The 14602-nt window shown below is 41.9% G+C and overlaps 1 protein-coding gene across 1 annotated transcript in view; it reads right to left on the bottom strand.

Moving 5' to 3' along the window:
- Window positions 1-3367: 3367 nt before the first annotated feature.
- The window catches only part of ANKRD34C (ankyrin repeat domain 34C), a 14487-nt gene continuing 3252 nt past the window's right edge, over window positions 3368-14602 (bottom strand). The window contains exon 3 of the mRNA XM_084754813.1: window positions 3368-8123. Coding sequence (XP_084610939.1) covers window positions 6475-8079 — 1605 coding nt within the window. The 5' untranslated portion in view covers window positions 8080-8123 and the 3' untranslated portion in view covers window positions 3368-6474. The remainder of the gene's footprint in view (window positions 8124-14602) is intronic.

Raw genomic sequence — 14602 nt, 5'->3', positions numbered from 1 at the left:
TCATTTCGATCCAAATCTACACAAGCATGGGCATGAGAATATAAAAATGAGAAGACATGCCCAAGTCATCAAAAGTCAACTGTGGTGGTTATTTTGCTATGACAAAATATCCGAGAAAGGAGAAAACACTTTTCCCACAGTCTCCTTAAAGCTAAGCAGCTTACCTGACAGAGGCAAAAAAGAAGAGAGAGACAGAGATGTGGGTGGGGGAGGGGGTAGAGGGAGAGACAGAGGCTAGGTGACAGAGAGAAATAAGGAGACACCTTTATTTCCTTCAGATGTAGTGCCAACACATAACATCCTAAGACCCATCCCCCAATAGCACCACACAATAGGGAACATGCTTTCAACATATAACTTTTTTGTTTGTTTGGTTGGTTGGTTTTTTTTGTTGTTGTTGTTTTGTTTTGTTTTGTTTTGTTTTTGCTTCCAAATTCCAATGTAAATTTTTTTGTTTTTGTTTTTTTTTTCATTTTTTCTTCTTTATTAATTTATTCTTGTTACATCTCAATGGTTATCCCATCCCTTGTATCCTCCCATTCCTCCCTCCCTCCCATTTTCCCCTTATTCCCCTCCCCTATGACTGTTCCTGAGGGGGATTACCTCCCCCTGTATATGCTCATAGGGCATCAAGTCTCTTCTTGGTAACCTGCTGTCCTTCCTCTGAGTGCCACCAGGTCTCCCCCTCCAGGGGACATGGTCAAAGGTGAGGCACCAGAGTATGTGAGAAAGTAATATCCCACTCTCCACTCTACTGTGGAGAGTGTTCTGCCCATTGGCTAGATCTGGGTAGGGGTTTAAGGTTTACCGCCTGTATTGTCCTTGGCTGGTGCCTTAGTTTGAGCGGGACCCCTGGGCCCAAATCTGCCTATCATAATGTTCTACTTGTAAGTTTCTAGGACCCTCTGGATCCTTCTACTTTGCCATTCTCCCATGATTCTCTCATCTGGAGTCCCACTAGAATGTCCTCCCCTCTGTCTCAGTTTCCTGGTAAGTGAAGGCTTTCGTGGGACATGCCCCTTGGCAGATATAAGTGAGTATATACCATTTGAGTCTTTCTGCTTCTGGGTTAACTCACTCATTATGATCATTTCTAGCTCAATCCATTTATCCACAAATTTTGGGAATTCCTTGTTTTTAATAGCTGAATAGTATTCCATAGTGTGTATGTACCACAGTTTCTTTATCCATTCTTCTATTGAGGGACACTTAGGCTGTTTCCATGTTCTGGCTATTATGAATAAGGCTGCTATGAACATGGTTGAGCAAATTTTCTTGTTGTGTGCTGGAGCATCTTCTGGGTATATTCCAAGGAGTGGAATAGCTGGGTCTTGAGGAAGCCCTATTCCCATTTTTCTGAAATAGCACCAGATAGATTTCCAAAGTGGTTGTACTAGTTTGCATTTCCACCAGCAATGAAGGAGTGTTCCTCTCTCCCCACATCCTCGCCAACATGTGGTGTCGCTTGAATTTTTGATCTTAGCCATTCTGATGGGTGTAAGATGGAATCTCAGAGTTGTTTTGATTTGCATTTCTCTGATGATTAAGGAGGTTGAGCATTTCTTTAAGTGTTTCTCAGCCATTTGATATTCCTCCGTTGAGAATTCTCTGTTTAGTTCCATGCCCCATTTCTCAATTGGGTTATTTGGTTTAGTGGTATTTAATTTCTTGAGTTCTTTATATATTTTGGATATTAGACCTTTGTCAGATGTAGGGTTGGTGAAGATCTTTTCCCAGTCTGTAGGCTGTCTCTTTGTTCTCTTGACAGTGTCTCCTGCCTTACAGAAGCTTCTCAGCCTCATGAGGTCCCATTTATTAATTGTTGACATTAATGCCTGGGCTGTTGGTGTTCTGTTCAGGAAGTTGTCTCCTGTGCCAATATGTTCCAGGCTCTTCCCCATTTTTTCTTCTAAGTGACTTAGTGTCTCTGGTTTTATGTTGAGGTCTTTAATCCACTTGGATTTGAGTTTTGTACAAGGTGACAAATATGGGTCCAATTGCAGTTTTTTACACATAGACATCCAGTTAGACCAGCACCATTTGTTGAAGATGCTATCCCTTTTCCATCGAATGGATTTGGCTTCTTTGTCGAAAATCAAATGACCATATCAACATACAACTTTTTATGGAATTCAAATCCACAGATAAAGAGTGTTAAAAAGGAAAACTATGAGCCAATTTCATTTATTTAAAAAAATAAAAGTTAGTCTGGTATTTTTATTCACAATTTAACTCAATGCTGTAAAATAAAGATCCAAAGTCACCTTTTATTTTATTTTACATGGAAACCTAATTACCCTAGCATCATTTATTGGCCAGAAATACTATCTCTGTCACACCTACATGAGGTTCTGTTCTAGTCTGGCTTTGTGGGTCAGTTGTGTATTACTGCATTTTGTTACACTGCTTTAATCACTACTTCTTTTTAAGTCTCGTCATCTGGTACCATGATCTTCCTTGTTATTATTCTTCTGACATAATTTAGCTATTTCCAGCTCATTGCTACTCCATACAAATTCTGGGATCATTTTGTCATTTCTATATAAAAAAAGACCTGCTGATATTCTCACAGTCCTCACATTAAAAAAAACCTAAGGCTGGTGATGTGGCTCAGTGGGAAAGCATCTGCTGTCAAGCCAGATGACCTGAGTTCCATCCCTTGGGTTCATAGGCGAAGGAAGAGAATCAACTCCTGCAAAGTTAAACTCTGATTCAACATGCACACAAACACACACACACACACACACACACACACACACACACACACACACACACACACAGAGGCACAGGCACACATACACACACACAGGCACACACACATGTACACTCACACTAGTGTATACACACACACATCACACCACACCACACCACACTACCACCACCACCATGGCCACCACCACACCACCACCACCACCACATCACCACACCACCACCACCATCACCACATATTAGGACCCAGGGAGGAGTATGTAGTGACTATAAGAGCTACCAGCTCTGAGAACATGCAAGCAGCCCTGAGAGTCCTAAGCAACAGCAGTGAGTCTTTATCTTCAAAAGTGGCAACACAACATTCTCACTGGTTGAACTCTTTTCTCACAGGAGAGAAGCCAATCACAGTGTTCACATAACTTAAAGTTTCTTTTTCAAATTGTGTTAATGTAAAATGTTGACTGTCCTCTGAAGGTGGTGTTGCTGGGAGATCCTATCAATAGCATCTTAGAGAGACTATACCAGCCCAAGCACAGTGAGACTCTGCCTTTAAAAGATCAGAAAGAAAATGGGCAGAGATAACACTTACCTTGAAACATCTCTGAAAAGGAAAAAAAAACCAAGTCATTTGTATCGAAAGATTGTAATACATCTTTTATTGACATCTTAAGAACATCTAAATGGTTTCATTGAGTGGACATGGATACTTGGATACATATTTGAACACATTCTCTGCTTGAGACTAGAAGAGAGCACTGCAGAGAAACCAGGTCAGGCAGCACAGGCTACATCAGGAGCACCACATACACAAAGCAGGAAGATCACATGTACAACCTGCATTGTGCGAGGTGCCATCTAAGGTCACATACAGCCTGCGTGTGCAAGGTGTCATTTACTAAGAAAGTTTTAAGAACATCAACAGTAATTTGTCTTAAAAAAAAAAAGGCTTTGGAATATCTAGAGGTTAAATGAAAGTTCTAGACTTCAAACTTTAAGTTCACTTTCTAAATTATATTTAGGAGCAATGCAGACGCTTAAGTGGATAGAATATTAAAACCATACTTTGAAGCTAATGTGTAGAGTGACTAGATTTCCGAAGGGAAATGCCAAGCCCTGACTAGAGAGCGTGTATGAGTCTAAAACATTTGTATGTGTTTCTGTGAAGTTCATTGACATGGACAAGGTTACTGATTTAGTCATGACCAGTGATGCAATAATTTGGCCATTATACCAGCTTAGGACAGTCTAACTTGACTAATACGTCACTAGGAAGTGGTAAAATAAGATGATCCCCTGATAACTATCCAGAGAAAGACTGATGGAAAGGTCACAATTGACTGACGTCAGCATAAAAAATATCTGATCATATGTTTTTTTGTGCAATGGACCGGCTACTCTGAGCGAACAGTTTCTCATTTGGTATTTCACCTAAGCTAACTAATATGAATGTATCACAGTCACTACATAGGATAAATTAGGCTTCCAAATCTTAGCTAAAGATTCAGGACATTTTCTTATGCGTTGTCTTGATAATCCTCACAGCTAGGTACTACTAGCAGAGGCTTTTAATTCTCCTGTTTGTGTGCATTTGCTAAGAATCCTGAAGGCCACTCCTCCAATTCGCTTTGTGGTTCATGGCATACTTCTACCACATACAGGATTTCCGAAAAGCATGGGTGACCAACCAGGACGATGTGGTTGACAGGAGTCATCGGGACATGTCTAGAGTCTTTCTGGTTGTCGTAATTTGGGGGCCAGAGTGTATTCTACTGAGTAATGCCAAGGTTGTTGTTATTGTTCCCACAATGCTCAGGACATACATCCCATTAACAGTTACCAGCCCCAAGTGCTAAAAGATGCAGTAAGCATTTGCCTTAAGGGGACGCTTTTTTAAAAAAATACGTATTTTGTTTATAAATATTACTAACTGTTTTGAAATATATAGATAAGTTTCCATTGTTATGACCTTATAGAAGTGGAGTAAGATATAGATCTTCTGTGGTAATTGTTTTATGTGATAAATGAATTTTTAGGAATTGATACTTATAAAATTACTGGGAGTCTCATAGAGACACCGGAGTCTTTTAGCTAGGCTTGGCTCTATTTTGTATAGGGCATCACTTACTGGCTGAGATTTCTGAGGTGTTCAGGATCTGAAGAAATAACTTAAAGTGTGGCGACCTGGAATCTACTGATTTATGCCCTGGCCAGGTACATAATCTGATTCTTCCATATGCCACATTGTTTAAATCCTTAGCACGAATTTACAGACCTTGTGAATCCCCTTTCACAGCTGATGTAACGGAGGCTCAAGGCAGTATTGTTACTTCCCTAAAATCAAACACTTGAAAATGAAAAGGCTGGGATGCAAACCCTAATATCTCAGACCGGAAGCCCGATTCTCCCTCAGCACAATGCTGCCTACAGGGACACACCTGAGCTTCTTAACCATCAAATTCCTCTGGGCAGCAGGAGAGGAAAGTTAAATGGGGGGTGGGACCAGGATCTCCTCGCTTATAATGTAACTGCACTGTGCCAAATGTGCTGCGTCTCTTCCACTGTGTGCTCTGCTCTAGCCTTGGAAGAGCTGTAGAGACACTTTATATAAATGCTCCATCACCGAGATAATGCAGGTAAAGAAAAAAACAGCTCGCCCTCAAATTACTCATCATTGAAGAGGAGTGATGGTTTTCACCTCCATCAAATGTTTAGGCTTTAAAAAAATTTTAACTTGTTTCTGCTGCATCCAGCTGGAGAGTCACCCACTGTACACACCCTATGGTCATTTATCATTATGCTTCCCTTAAATCTCCCAAAGCTCTCTTAAAGATAATCTGGAGACATTGGTAAAGGTCTGTGGGGTCAATTGCATCGTGTTCAAGCCCAATTTGGTTAATTATGCTGGGTTGTTTTTTTTTTTAAGTGGGTGTTCCACACAATTTCAACATGGAGCCTGTGTGGTGTCTCTGGTTTCATTTCTGGAGGAAGGCTCAGCTTTGAGTTACCAGCTACCGTGTCACATCAGAGCTGACTCACATAGATGTGCTATTTGGGGATTTACGGCACATCCGAATTAGTATGTGAACAAAATATATTAGCAGGGAATCTGAGTGGTCCCTACTACTCATGACAACACTCATAGCACAGCAAGAGGTGAGGCCCACATACCAACCCTCTCCCATGAGGGAGCCCTTTGCTTCTTCTTCACTAGATAGAAGGCAGGTGTTCAGCTAGAGTAGTTTGGAGGTGTTTTTAAGTTTCTCTACATTCCCAGAAAAAAAAAATATGAAAGCTTCATTTTCCTTTTAGGCACTTTATAAACTACAAGGGACATATTCCAGATACAATCTCATGCTTTAAACTTATGTTCTTTGAACTTTCTAGCAGAAAATACCAACCATTACACGTGCATGGCTACCTTCCAACTACAAAGGCATATTTCCTTTGGAGGAGTCATTTTTATTCCTGTAGCTTCATCTCCAAAATTCAATTAACCTGAGCTCTTTTTAGTATACAAAAATGACAGTAGGGGCAGCAGCAGCAACTCTCGTGGGGCGGGAGGGGGGGGTGTTATCTCAGAAGCAGCACTCTGAAGTAACCCTTGGGTTTGTCTCAGAAGTGAAGCTACACCCTGTCACCATGTTTTCTGATGTTGGCACACATCATGGTTGGGGTGAAGAGGGTCGGTGGGGCTGCATTGTTCTAGAGTTGGTCGCTTCCTTATTCTATAGATTAGGAATGGGGCAGGGCTGTTTCTAATGGGGTCTAGGTCATGATTTCTTCAAAGTCAGACAGTTGCTTCATCATTTCTATCTGCATAGAATGCCTTCGAAGGAGTTTCTTTTTACTTCTCAGGTCAATTCTCTTTGGTGAGTTTGGAGCCACGGGAACCATAGATTTTAAGCCACTGGCAAGTGGGGAAGCTGGTTTGCTGCTGGCTCTAATATCTGGGATAGGTGGGTTTAAATTCACATTTAAAGGGGGCAGAAAGCCAGGCCTCGTGTGAGCAATGCGATCTAGTAAGAGAGTTCCAGAACCTCTTCTTTCTAGAAGATGAGGTGGCCTGCGGCGCCCCAAGCTGGGCGATGTGCTGGGTACAGCGTCCAGGGACTCTCGAGAGCCATGGACAAGGGACAAGTGGGAGCTGTTGAGCTTCTTTCTATCTAAAGGCCCTTTGCCTGACTCAAGGGACAAAGAGTTGGGTGGGTCAGGCCCTGGCTGTACATCTAAGTCATAGAGGTCATTTTCCGACAACTTCAGAGACACTGGATCTTTCAGAGCTGAGGGACCTGGTGGACACATCCCACCCTTCTCTTGGTCAACAGGAAGCGTCCCTCTCCTGGCCAGGCGTGGGTGGGAAGCCTGGCCTTTTTCATAAGCCGCTTTCCAGGAAGCTGGTGCTGAAGCTGGAACCTTCAGAACTTGTTCCTGGACTGTGGGGAAGAGAGCAGGGTCTTTACTGTCAATGCTGTTGGCTCTGGAAAGGGGCCCCCTTTTAGGGAAGGACATGTCACTGATGCTCCTAATGACCTCGTTGTCTGTGCTTGTGCCATGGGTTTCATCCTGGCGTGTGGAGGCTGCCAGCACAGAGGGAGCTATCAAGCCCCAGGGCTCAGACTGGAGCCTCTTCAGTTGGGGCAAACGGGCCCTTTTGAGATTAGGCACTTTCCTTGTCGGTGATGCAGGCTCATTAAGGACCTTAGAGGTACTACAGCCACTTTGGTGTCCTGTTTGGAGGACGAAGAAGTCATCATCCTTCTCACTGGGTGGAGAACCCAGACCAGGAGCCTTCAGTTCAATGCCGGAAGGAGACGTACACAGTGGTGGTGACTGTCTATCTTCCACTTTGGGTGAAGGAGGGACATTCAGATACTGCTTGGTGGTTTTGGTGCCTGAAGACGATTTGTCTGTTGTTATAATAATCACTTCCTTACCTTTGGCTTTGCAGGCATCAAGGAGATGCTTCAGTGCATCCTTGTCATCTGCGTTTATTGCATAAACCAGAGCCGAAGCCCCGGTGCGATCCTCAAGGCTGGGGTCTGCTCCGTTCTCCAGCAGTAAGGACACCACTTCTCCCCCTGCTCGTCTGATGCAAGCATGGATGAGTGCGGTCTTGCCAGACTTATCCTGAATGTTGGGGTCTGCCCTATTGTCCAATAGATACTTCACCATCTTAGACTTGCTAATGCTTTGCTGGTCCACATGTTTGGTAATGCAAGCCACCATGAGAGCTGTTTCACCTTTGTCATTGCTCTCATTGATGTAAGCGCCCCCTTCCAAAAGAAGTCTGGTCAGCCGAAGCCTCCCTAGCCACACAGCTTTTAAGAGAGAGTTCCCATCAGTCCTCAACTCGGTGTCATCATCCATCATGGCGGCTTTAGCCTACGACCTCGGAGCCACAGGGGGTATCAGACCTAGCAAGGGAAGAAGAAGGACACGTGTTAGTCCACTGCTACTCTATGCAGCATGATTAGTTCAAAGTCTAGGTACGATCATGTCCCAGCCTGACTTCAAGCTGTGTCATCTCAATTAAGTTATCTAATGGCTACAAGTGAGTTTCTTTCTTCACCTATAGTCAGGGGTGAAAATAGCAGTGACCTACCACCTAGGGTTAGTCTGAAGAGTCCTTCAGATAGTGTTTATAAAGCACCTCTCCAGGGCCTGAAGCATTGGCTCAGAGGTTGAGAGCATTTGGAACTCTTTCAGAATCCCAGAACCCACATAGTGGCTCACAATCTGTTAACTCCAGTCCCAGGGATCCCAACACCTTCTGGCCTCCCTGGGCACTACACATGTACCTGGTACACATACATACAGGAAGGCAAAACACTCACACACATAAGATAAAATGAGTAAGTCTAAAACCATGTGTAAAATATACATCCAAATGCATACAAAACCACCTGGCCATATGAAAAGTGATTAACAGAACGCAGAGCACACAGTAACAATTTTTAAAATGCAAGATATGGTTGTGTTTGACTGCTCAGTTAATACAAATATAGAAATCTAAGTTCCTCTAGGAAATAAACATTCATATCTGTTTTATTTTTCACTGTGGGATCCTTGGCACTTAGCAGTGATTCACACATAATGAGTAGGCTACTTCACAAATAATCATTAAAAGCGGTTATCGATGCGCATCTGGAAAGCTGGCAGAAAATACACTACCATGTTGATCCCTGTTCTAGGTAATAGGTCTTGGGAGGGATCCATTTTCTTCTTTTTGTTGTGTTCCTAAAATAAATAGGTGTCACTACGTCCATGGGAAGAATGCAGTAAACAAATATATAAAATCAAGTCAATATAACTACCCTTTCCCAGGCTCTAGTGCCCGCTTTCCCAGCAGATGTCAGAATTCTCATTTGTCTAATTCACAGTAGCTCCCACCATGCCACGCTGTGTCTTTCTTTCTTGTTGAACTGATCTATGGCAAAGACTGGAGAACAGGGTTGAATTCTTGTTCACACAAAACCAAAGTTTCCTCCGCCAATGTTTGTCACAATCAAGTTTTCTTTTTCTCTTCACATGAGCTGTCCAGTCCACGGACTCAGAATATCCACGCTGTGTGCTTCAGATGCATTTTATAAGAAGGGAGGGATGAGAAGGCCAGCACGGATGCTCTAGCCAGCCGATGGGTACCAATTATATTGATTCATGTCTGCAAGAATGACCTCTCCAAATGGATACCCTGGCTATCTGGCCCTCACAAGCTGGTGGCCTGTGCTTTCCTCCTCACCTGATCCACAACAATCTTTGTCTTCCTTACTACTCCAAACAGTGCCTTCTCAGTTTCTGTTTCTAATAGAATTAGCAGGCAAGGTTTTCTTGGCTGAAGTTAAGAGATAGGTGCACATTCTTTTAAAAAACTTTAATGTATAAAAAAAGAAGAAGAAGAAAAAAAGGTGCCTGAAAGATAGCTTAGTCTGTGATGTGTGTGCCATGCAAGCGTGAGCACCTGAATTAAATCCTCAGGGCCCATTTAAAAAGATGGGCGTGGTGAAACACACTTGTAATCCTACAGACAGGAAGAGCCTGGTGAGAAGGATCTCTGGGGCCTGGTAGAAGGCCAGCTCAGCCTAATTGGCGAACATCAGGTTCTAGCGAGAGACCTTGTCTCAAAATTAAAAGCGTGGTTATCTCCGTAGGAATAACACCTAAGGTTGACCTATGGCCTCTCCATACTCACACACACACACATGAACACACTGTCACCATCACCACCACGTCATACTACATTAAGAGGAGATTTCATTCATCCATCCAGACTGGAAGCCCTCTCCTTTAAAAAAAAAAAAATCAGCAGCAGCCCCTGTCTTTATCTTCCTGGTTTGATGCATTCCTCACTACTTCAGATGCATCACACTGAAGACTCTTCGTCTAACCTGCTGCCATTGTGCTTGTATGTTTCCATGAGAGTTTCTGAAAAGTTGCTGTCATTTGAGGTCATTGCAAAGCTGATGTATCGGTGTGTTTATATTTTTGTCTCCTCCCTCTTCTCTTTTTTCCTTTAATACCCCATTGGTCTTAGTTCCACCCCCCTGCTGCTATTATAATGATCTCATTAACGGTGTGCTACCTATGGTGGCTAAGTTAAAGTCTTGAACTGTTTAATATTCAATAAGCTTCTTGGTCTTTGTGTCCTGGAGACCAAAAGCAGAATTTCCAAGCACTAACCAATGAAAACACTTGTCTTCATTTCATCACTACAGCCCTTTTTTCTCTGACCCAAGCTTCCCATCCAGAGTCATTTCCTGCAATGCCAACTCTTCTCATATTCTGCCTACCTTAAAATGTCAGTGTCTCTTAAATACACCCACTTTTTTTTTCCCTTCCTGGAACTGCGCTTGTTTCTAACTCTAAGGACTCCCTGCTCTTTCTTTAATTATTCATCAACCTCTAAACATCAGCTCAAATGTTACTTCCTTTGTAATCAAGAGAAAAATCAATCAAGATCCAAGAGGGAAAGTTGAGTAAAATTACAATGACTCATCTAGACTATATAAAGAACTCCTCCAAATCATTTCCTCCAAAAGAGGATACAAAAATGACCCATGAGTTATACGTGATCATCAAAGGTACTCAGCCTCATCAGTACCTAAGCAAAAATCAAATCAAACACAAGGTACCACTCAGTGTTACACAGAATGGCAACCAAAGGATGCAGGAAGTCAGAAGCCATCAGGAACCTGCTGAGGTCTAAATAGATACCACGATACTAAACTAAAGCCTACATTCTCGCCCAGGCATCCCATACCTAGGGTAATACTTGTGGTAAACTATAAATCATGGCTACAATATCCTCCTATTCTGGTACATGTGTGAGAAATTAGCCAATAAAATAGGCAAAATAACACCATCACTTTTGAGCAAAGCCGTCACAGGCCTTGCAACATTTACATTTTTCCTCTTGGAACCCAGCAATCTTATGAGGAAGACTGGTATATCCCACCAGAAAGATCAGGTAGCTACCTTCTTAAATACAGATGAGACTATTTCATCTGTCTAGCCCCAACCATCTACCAGATAATTGCAACCATCTGATTGGAACAACCAATAAGTTGGGGGAAGAGTTGGAGAAAAAAATTCTTGCTTTCTTCTGATTTATTTATTTACTTATTTATGCCTTTGGAGTACAAGAAAATACACTCTAGAAGACTTCCAGTTAATTAGTATGTTTTTTGCTCTGCTTGTATGAGTTAAATTTTCTGATATTTATAATTAAGTCCTGACTAAAGTATCAATGCTATCTTCTTATTCATTCATTACTCATGCCAGGTATGAAGATAAAGAGATTATGGAACTCAGGTATTTACAATCTAGAAGGAAGTTAATTTTCACGTTATGCTTGCCATGGAACAAGCAATATGGCGAATAGTAACAATGTCTTTATGCATTGTCACATAACCCTTACAACAAAAACATGAGATGGATAGTAATAGCATCACTTTCTTAATCTGAAGTTTAAACTGGGCATTAAGGTGATAGAGCCACTTATCTAAAAATCACTCAGAGAAAGAATAAGCAGGCTACCAAGATGAGACTTGAAAGCCTAGACCATTTAGTGGGGGAGGAAGTCCCCTGCGGTCACAGACATAGGGCAGGGGAATAGGATGAAAGCAGGAGGGAGGGAGGAATGGGAGGATACAAGGGATGGGATAACAATTGAGATGCAATCTGAATAAATTAATTAAATAAAAATAAAAATAAAAATCATCTTCATAGTAGGTTGCAGAGCTAGAATTCAAATCCAGCAGTCTCACCTCCAAGCCCATGTTCTTGACCTTGATATGAAATAATTGTACATTGGTGCAGTAAGTCCTCGAATAGAAGACAAACATGCAATAGAAAGAAGGCTACCATAAGGAACTAAGAGTACAGATTGGAAAAGGCTTGTTAGTGAACACACGATTGGGATAGCCCTTGAAAAAAAAGGGATAGAAGTTTCTTGAACCAAAATATATAAATCATTACACCTGGGGTTATAAAGAAAAGGGTAACTTAGCACAGAAATTCAGAAAGGCAGTCTTACGGGATAGAGGCAGGAGTAAAAGAGCCCAGCATCGGTAGCATGAGCTAACTAGTATGATAGGAAATACCCCTTAGACTGTTGTACTAAAGACAGATGCCAGTTTGTAGAAATGTCAAATAGTGGAGAGCTGTAAAGGCAAAAGAGGCATAATCATAGGTGAGAGGGTACAAATGGATTGGAAAACTGGGAGGCCACATAAAAGCCTTCTGGACATAAAGAGAATTGAAGCTATCACAGCACAGAGGCTGGGCAAGGAAGAACTGACCAGTGTGATACACTTCATTCATGTGAGAGTCAACCAAAGCCTAGTTTCCTTTCACTTGAGATTTGTCTTTTTTTAAAAATAATTTATTCAGATTGCATTGTTATCACCTCACTTGTATCTTCCTGTTGCCCCCCCCCCGCCCTTCTTTCACCCTATTCCCCTCCTCAAGACCTGTTATGGAAGGGGACCTCCTACCCCTCCATATGATCACAGCCTATCAGGTCTCATCTGGATAGCCTGATTCCCCTTCCGCTGCATGCCACCAGGGTTCCCCTACAAGGGGAAGTGGTCAAATAGGGGGCACCAGACTTCCCTGCTCTCCCCACAACCATGGAGAATGGCTGTCCATTGGCTAGATCTGAATGGAGGTCTAGGTTTACCCTGGATTGTTCCCCACAAAGTGAGTGCTAAGAACACCTAATGCTACCTTACTGGAGTCTCACCAGAAACAGCTGACACATCCTCTGAATTTGGAAATCCTATCACTTTGGCTGCTCTAGATGCCATTATTTTATCTTTAAAACATCACCCTATGTTTGGGCCAGGAAATACTTGCCTTGAAAGCATGAGGACCCAAATTTGAGATCCAGCACTCCTATGAAAAAGCCAGGTGTGGTAGGATGCACTGGGAAACCCAGCACTGAGGGAGACAAAGGCAGGAAGATCCCTAGTGCTCCTGGGACATCCAGGTTAGCCCATTTGATGAGTTCAAGGCCAATGAAAGAAGCTGTCTCAAAAATAAAAGAAAGATGAAAAATAAACAAAACAGCCAGACACGGTGGCGCATGCCTTTAATCTCAGCACACAGGAGGCAGAAGCAGGCAGATCTCTGTGAGTTCGAGGCCAGACTGGTCTACAAAGTGAGTCCAGGACAGCCAAGGCTCTGTTACACAGAGAAATGTTGTCTTCAAAACAAACAAACAAAAACAAAACAAAAAAAGAAAACAAAAGTTAAACAAAACATAACTCAAAAGAAAGTAATTTTCTTGTGTATCAGAAAAAAATAAACTAAGACAAGAGCAGTGTTTCCCGGTCCCCTTTCTTCTCATGCTCTTGGAAGGCCAACTACACACACCTCTCAATGATCCTTAAGATTTTAACTTGTTTAACATTAAAACTATGATGATAATTAACATAACTTCCAAGACACCCGGGCTACAAAATAAATCCTGAAGACTAAATACCACCAGCATCCAAAAGTTAAATCATATACTGTTTGACTGGCACAACAGAGGAAGGATATGCATCATTTTTGTCCTGAAGTCTTTCTATTATTTTGTTGTCTATATAAGTCATGGGGACTGGTGAGATGGCTCAGTAGTTAAGAGCACCGGCTGCTCTTCCAGTGGTCCTGAGTTCAATTCCTAGCAACCACATGGTAACTCACAACCATCTATAATGTGATTTGGTTCCCTCTTCTGTCATACCTGCAAATAGAACACTCATATAAAATAAATAAATAAATAAATAAATAAATAAATAAATAAATGAGTTTGTTTGTTTTTTTTTAAAGAAAGCAACATTGTACAGTGACCATTCCTGGGTGATTTAAAACAAAACAAAACTATATATAAGTCTTATGTCCTGTTTAAGTCCAATCTTCATTATTTAAAAATAGGAAGTAAAAATGGCAGGCTTTGGGCCTTTTTCCCTTTGAACTTAGAATCCTTCATTACCGTATCTTTCTGTCTTTGTCCTGAGTATTTCAGATCACGTCCTCAAATTGAAGGCCTGAGAGCCATGTTGCCCACAGTCACGCACTGTTTGACTGGCATGGCATTTTCAATGTTTTTAGGTTTATATACTTTATTTTCTGTGCATGAATGTTTTGCTTGAATGTATGTCTGTGTACTGTGCGCTTGCCAGGTACCTAAGGAGGTCAGGAGAGGGCATGGAATGCTTGTGAGCTGACTTCTAGGTTCTGAGAATAGAACCTAGACCTTCTGCAAGAAAGAGAAGTGTTCTTGACAGCTGAGCCATCTCTTCAGCCCATGACATAATATTTTAATTACTGTATTTGAATATGTTAAGGAGGATTAGTCATTCTTTAGTATGAGAAGGCCCTGCCATTCTCTATAGTCTTACATCCAGCCTTA

Source organism: Acomys minous, assembly GCF_964271855.1.
Source record: "Acomys minous genome assembly, chromosome: 13".
NCBI classification, from domain to species: Eukaryota; Metazoa; Chordata; class Mammalia; order Rodentia; family Muridae; genus Acomys; species Acomys minous.
The sequence above is the reverse complement of the archived record's forward strand: the minus strand, read 5'-3'. Positions and strand labels throughout refer to the sequence as shown.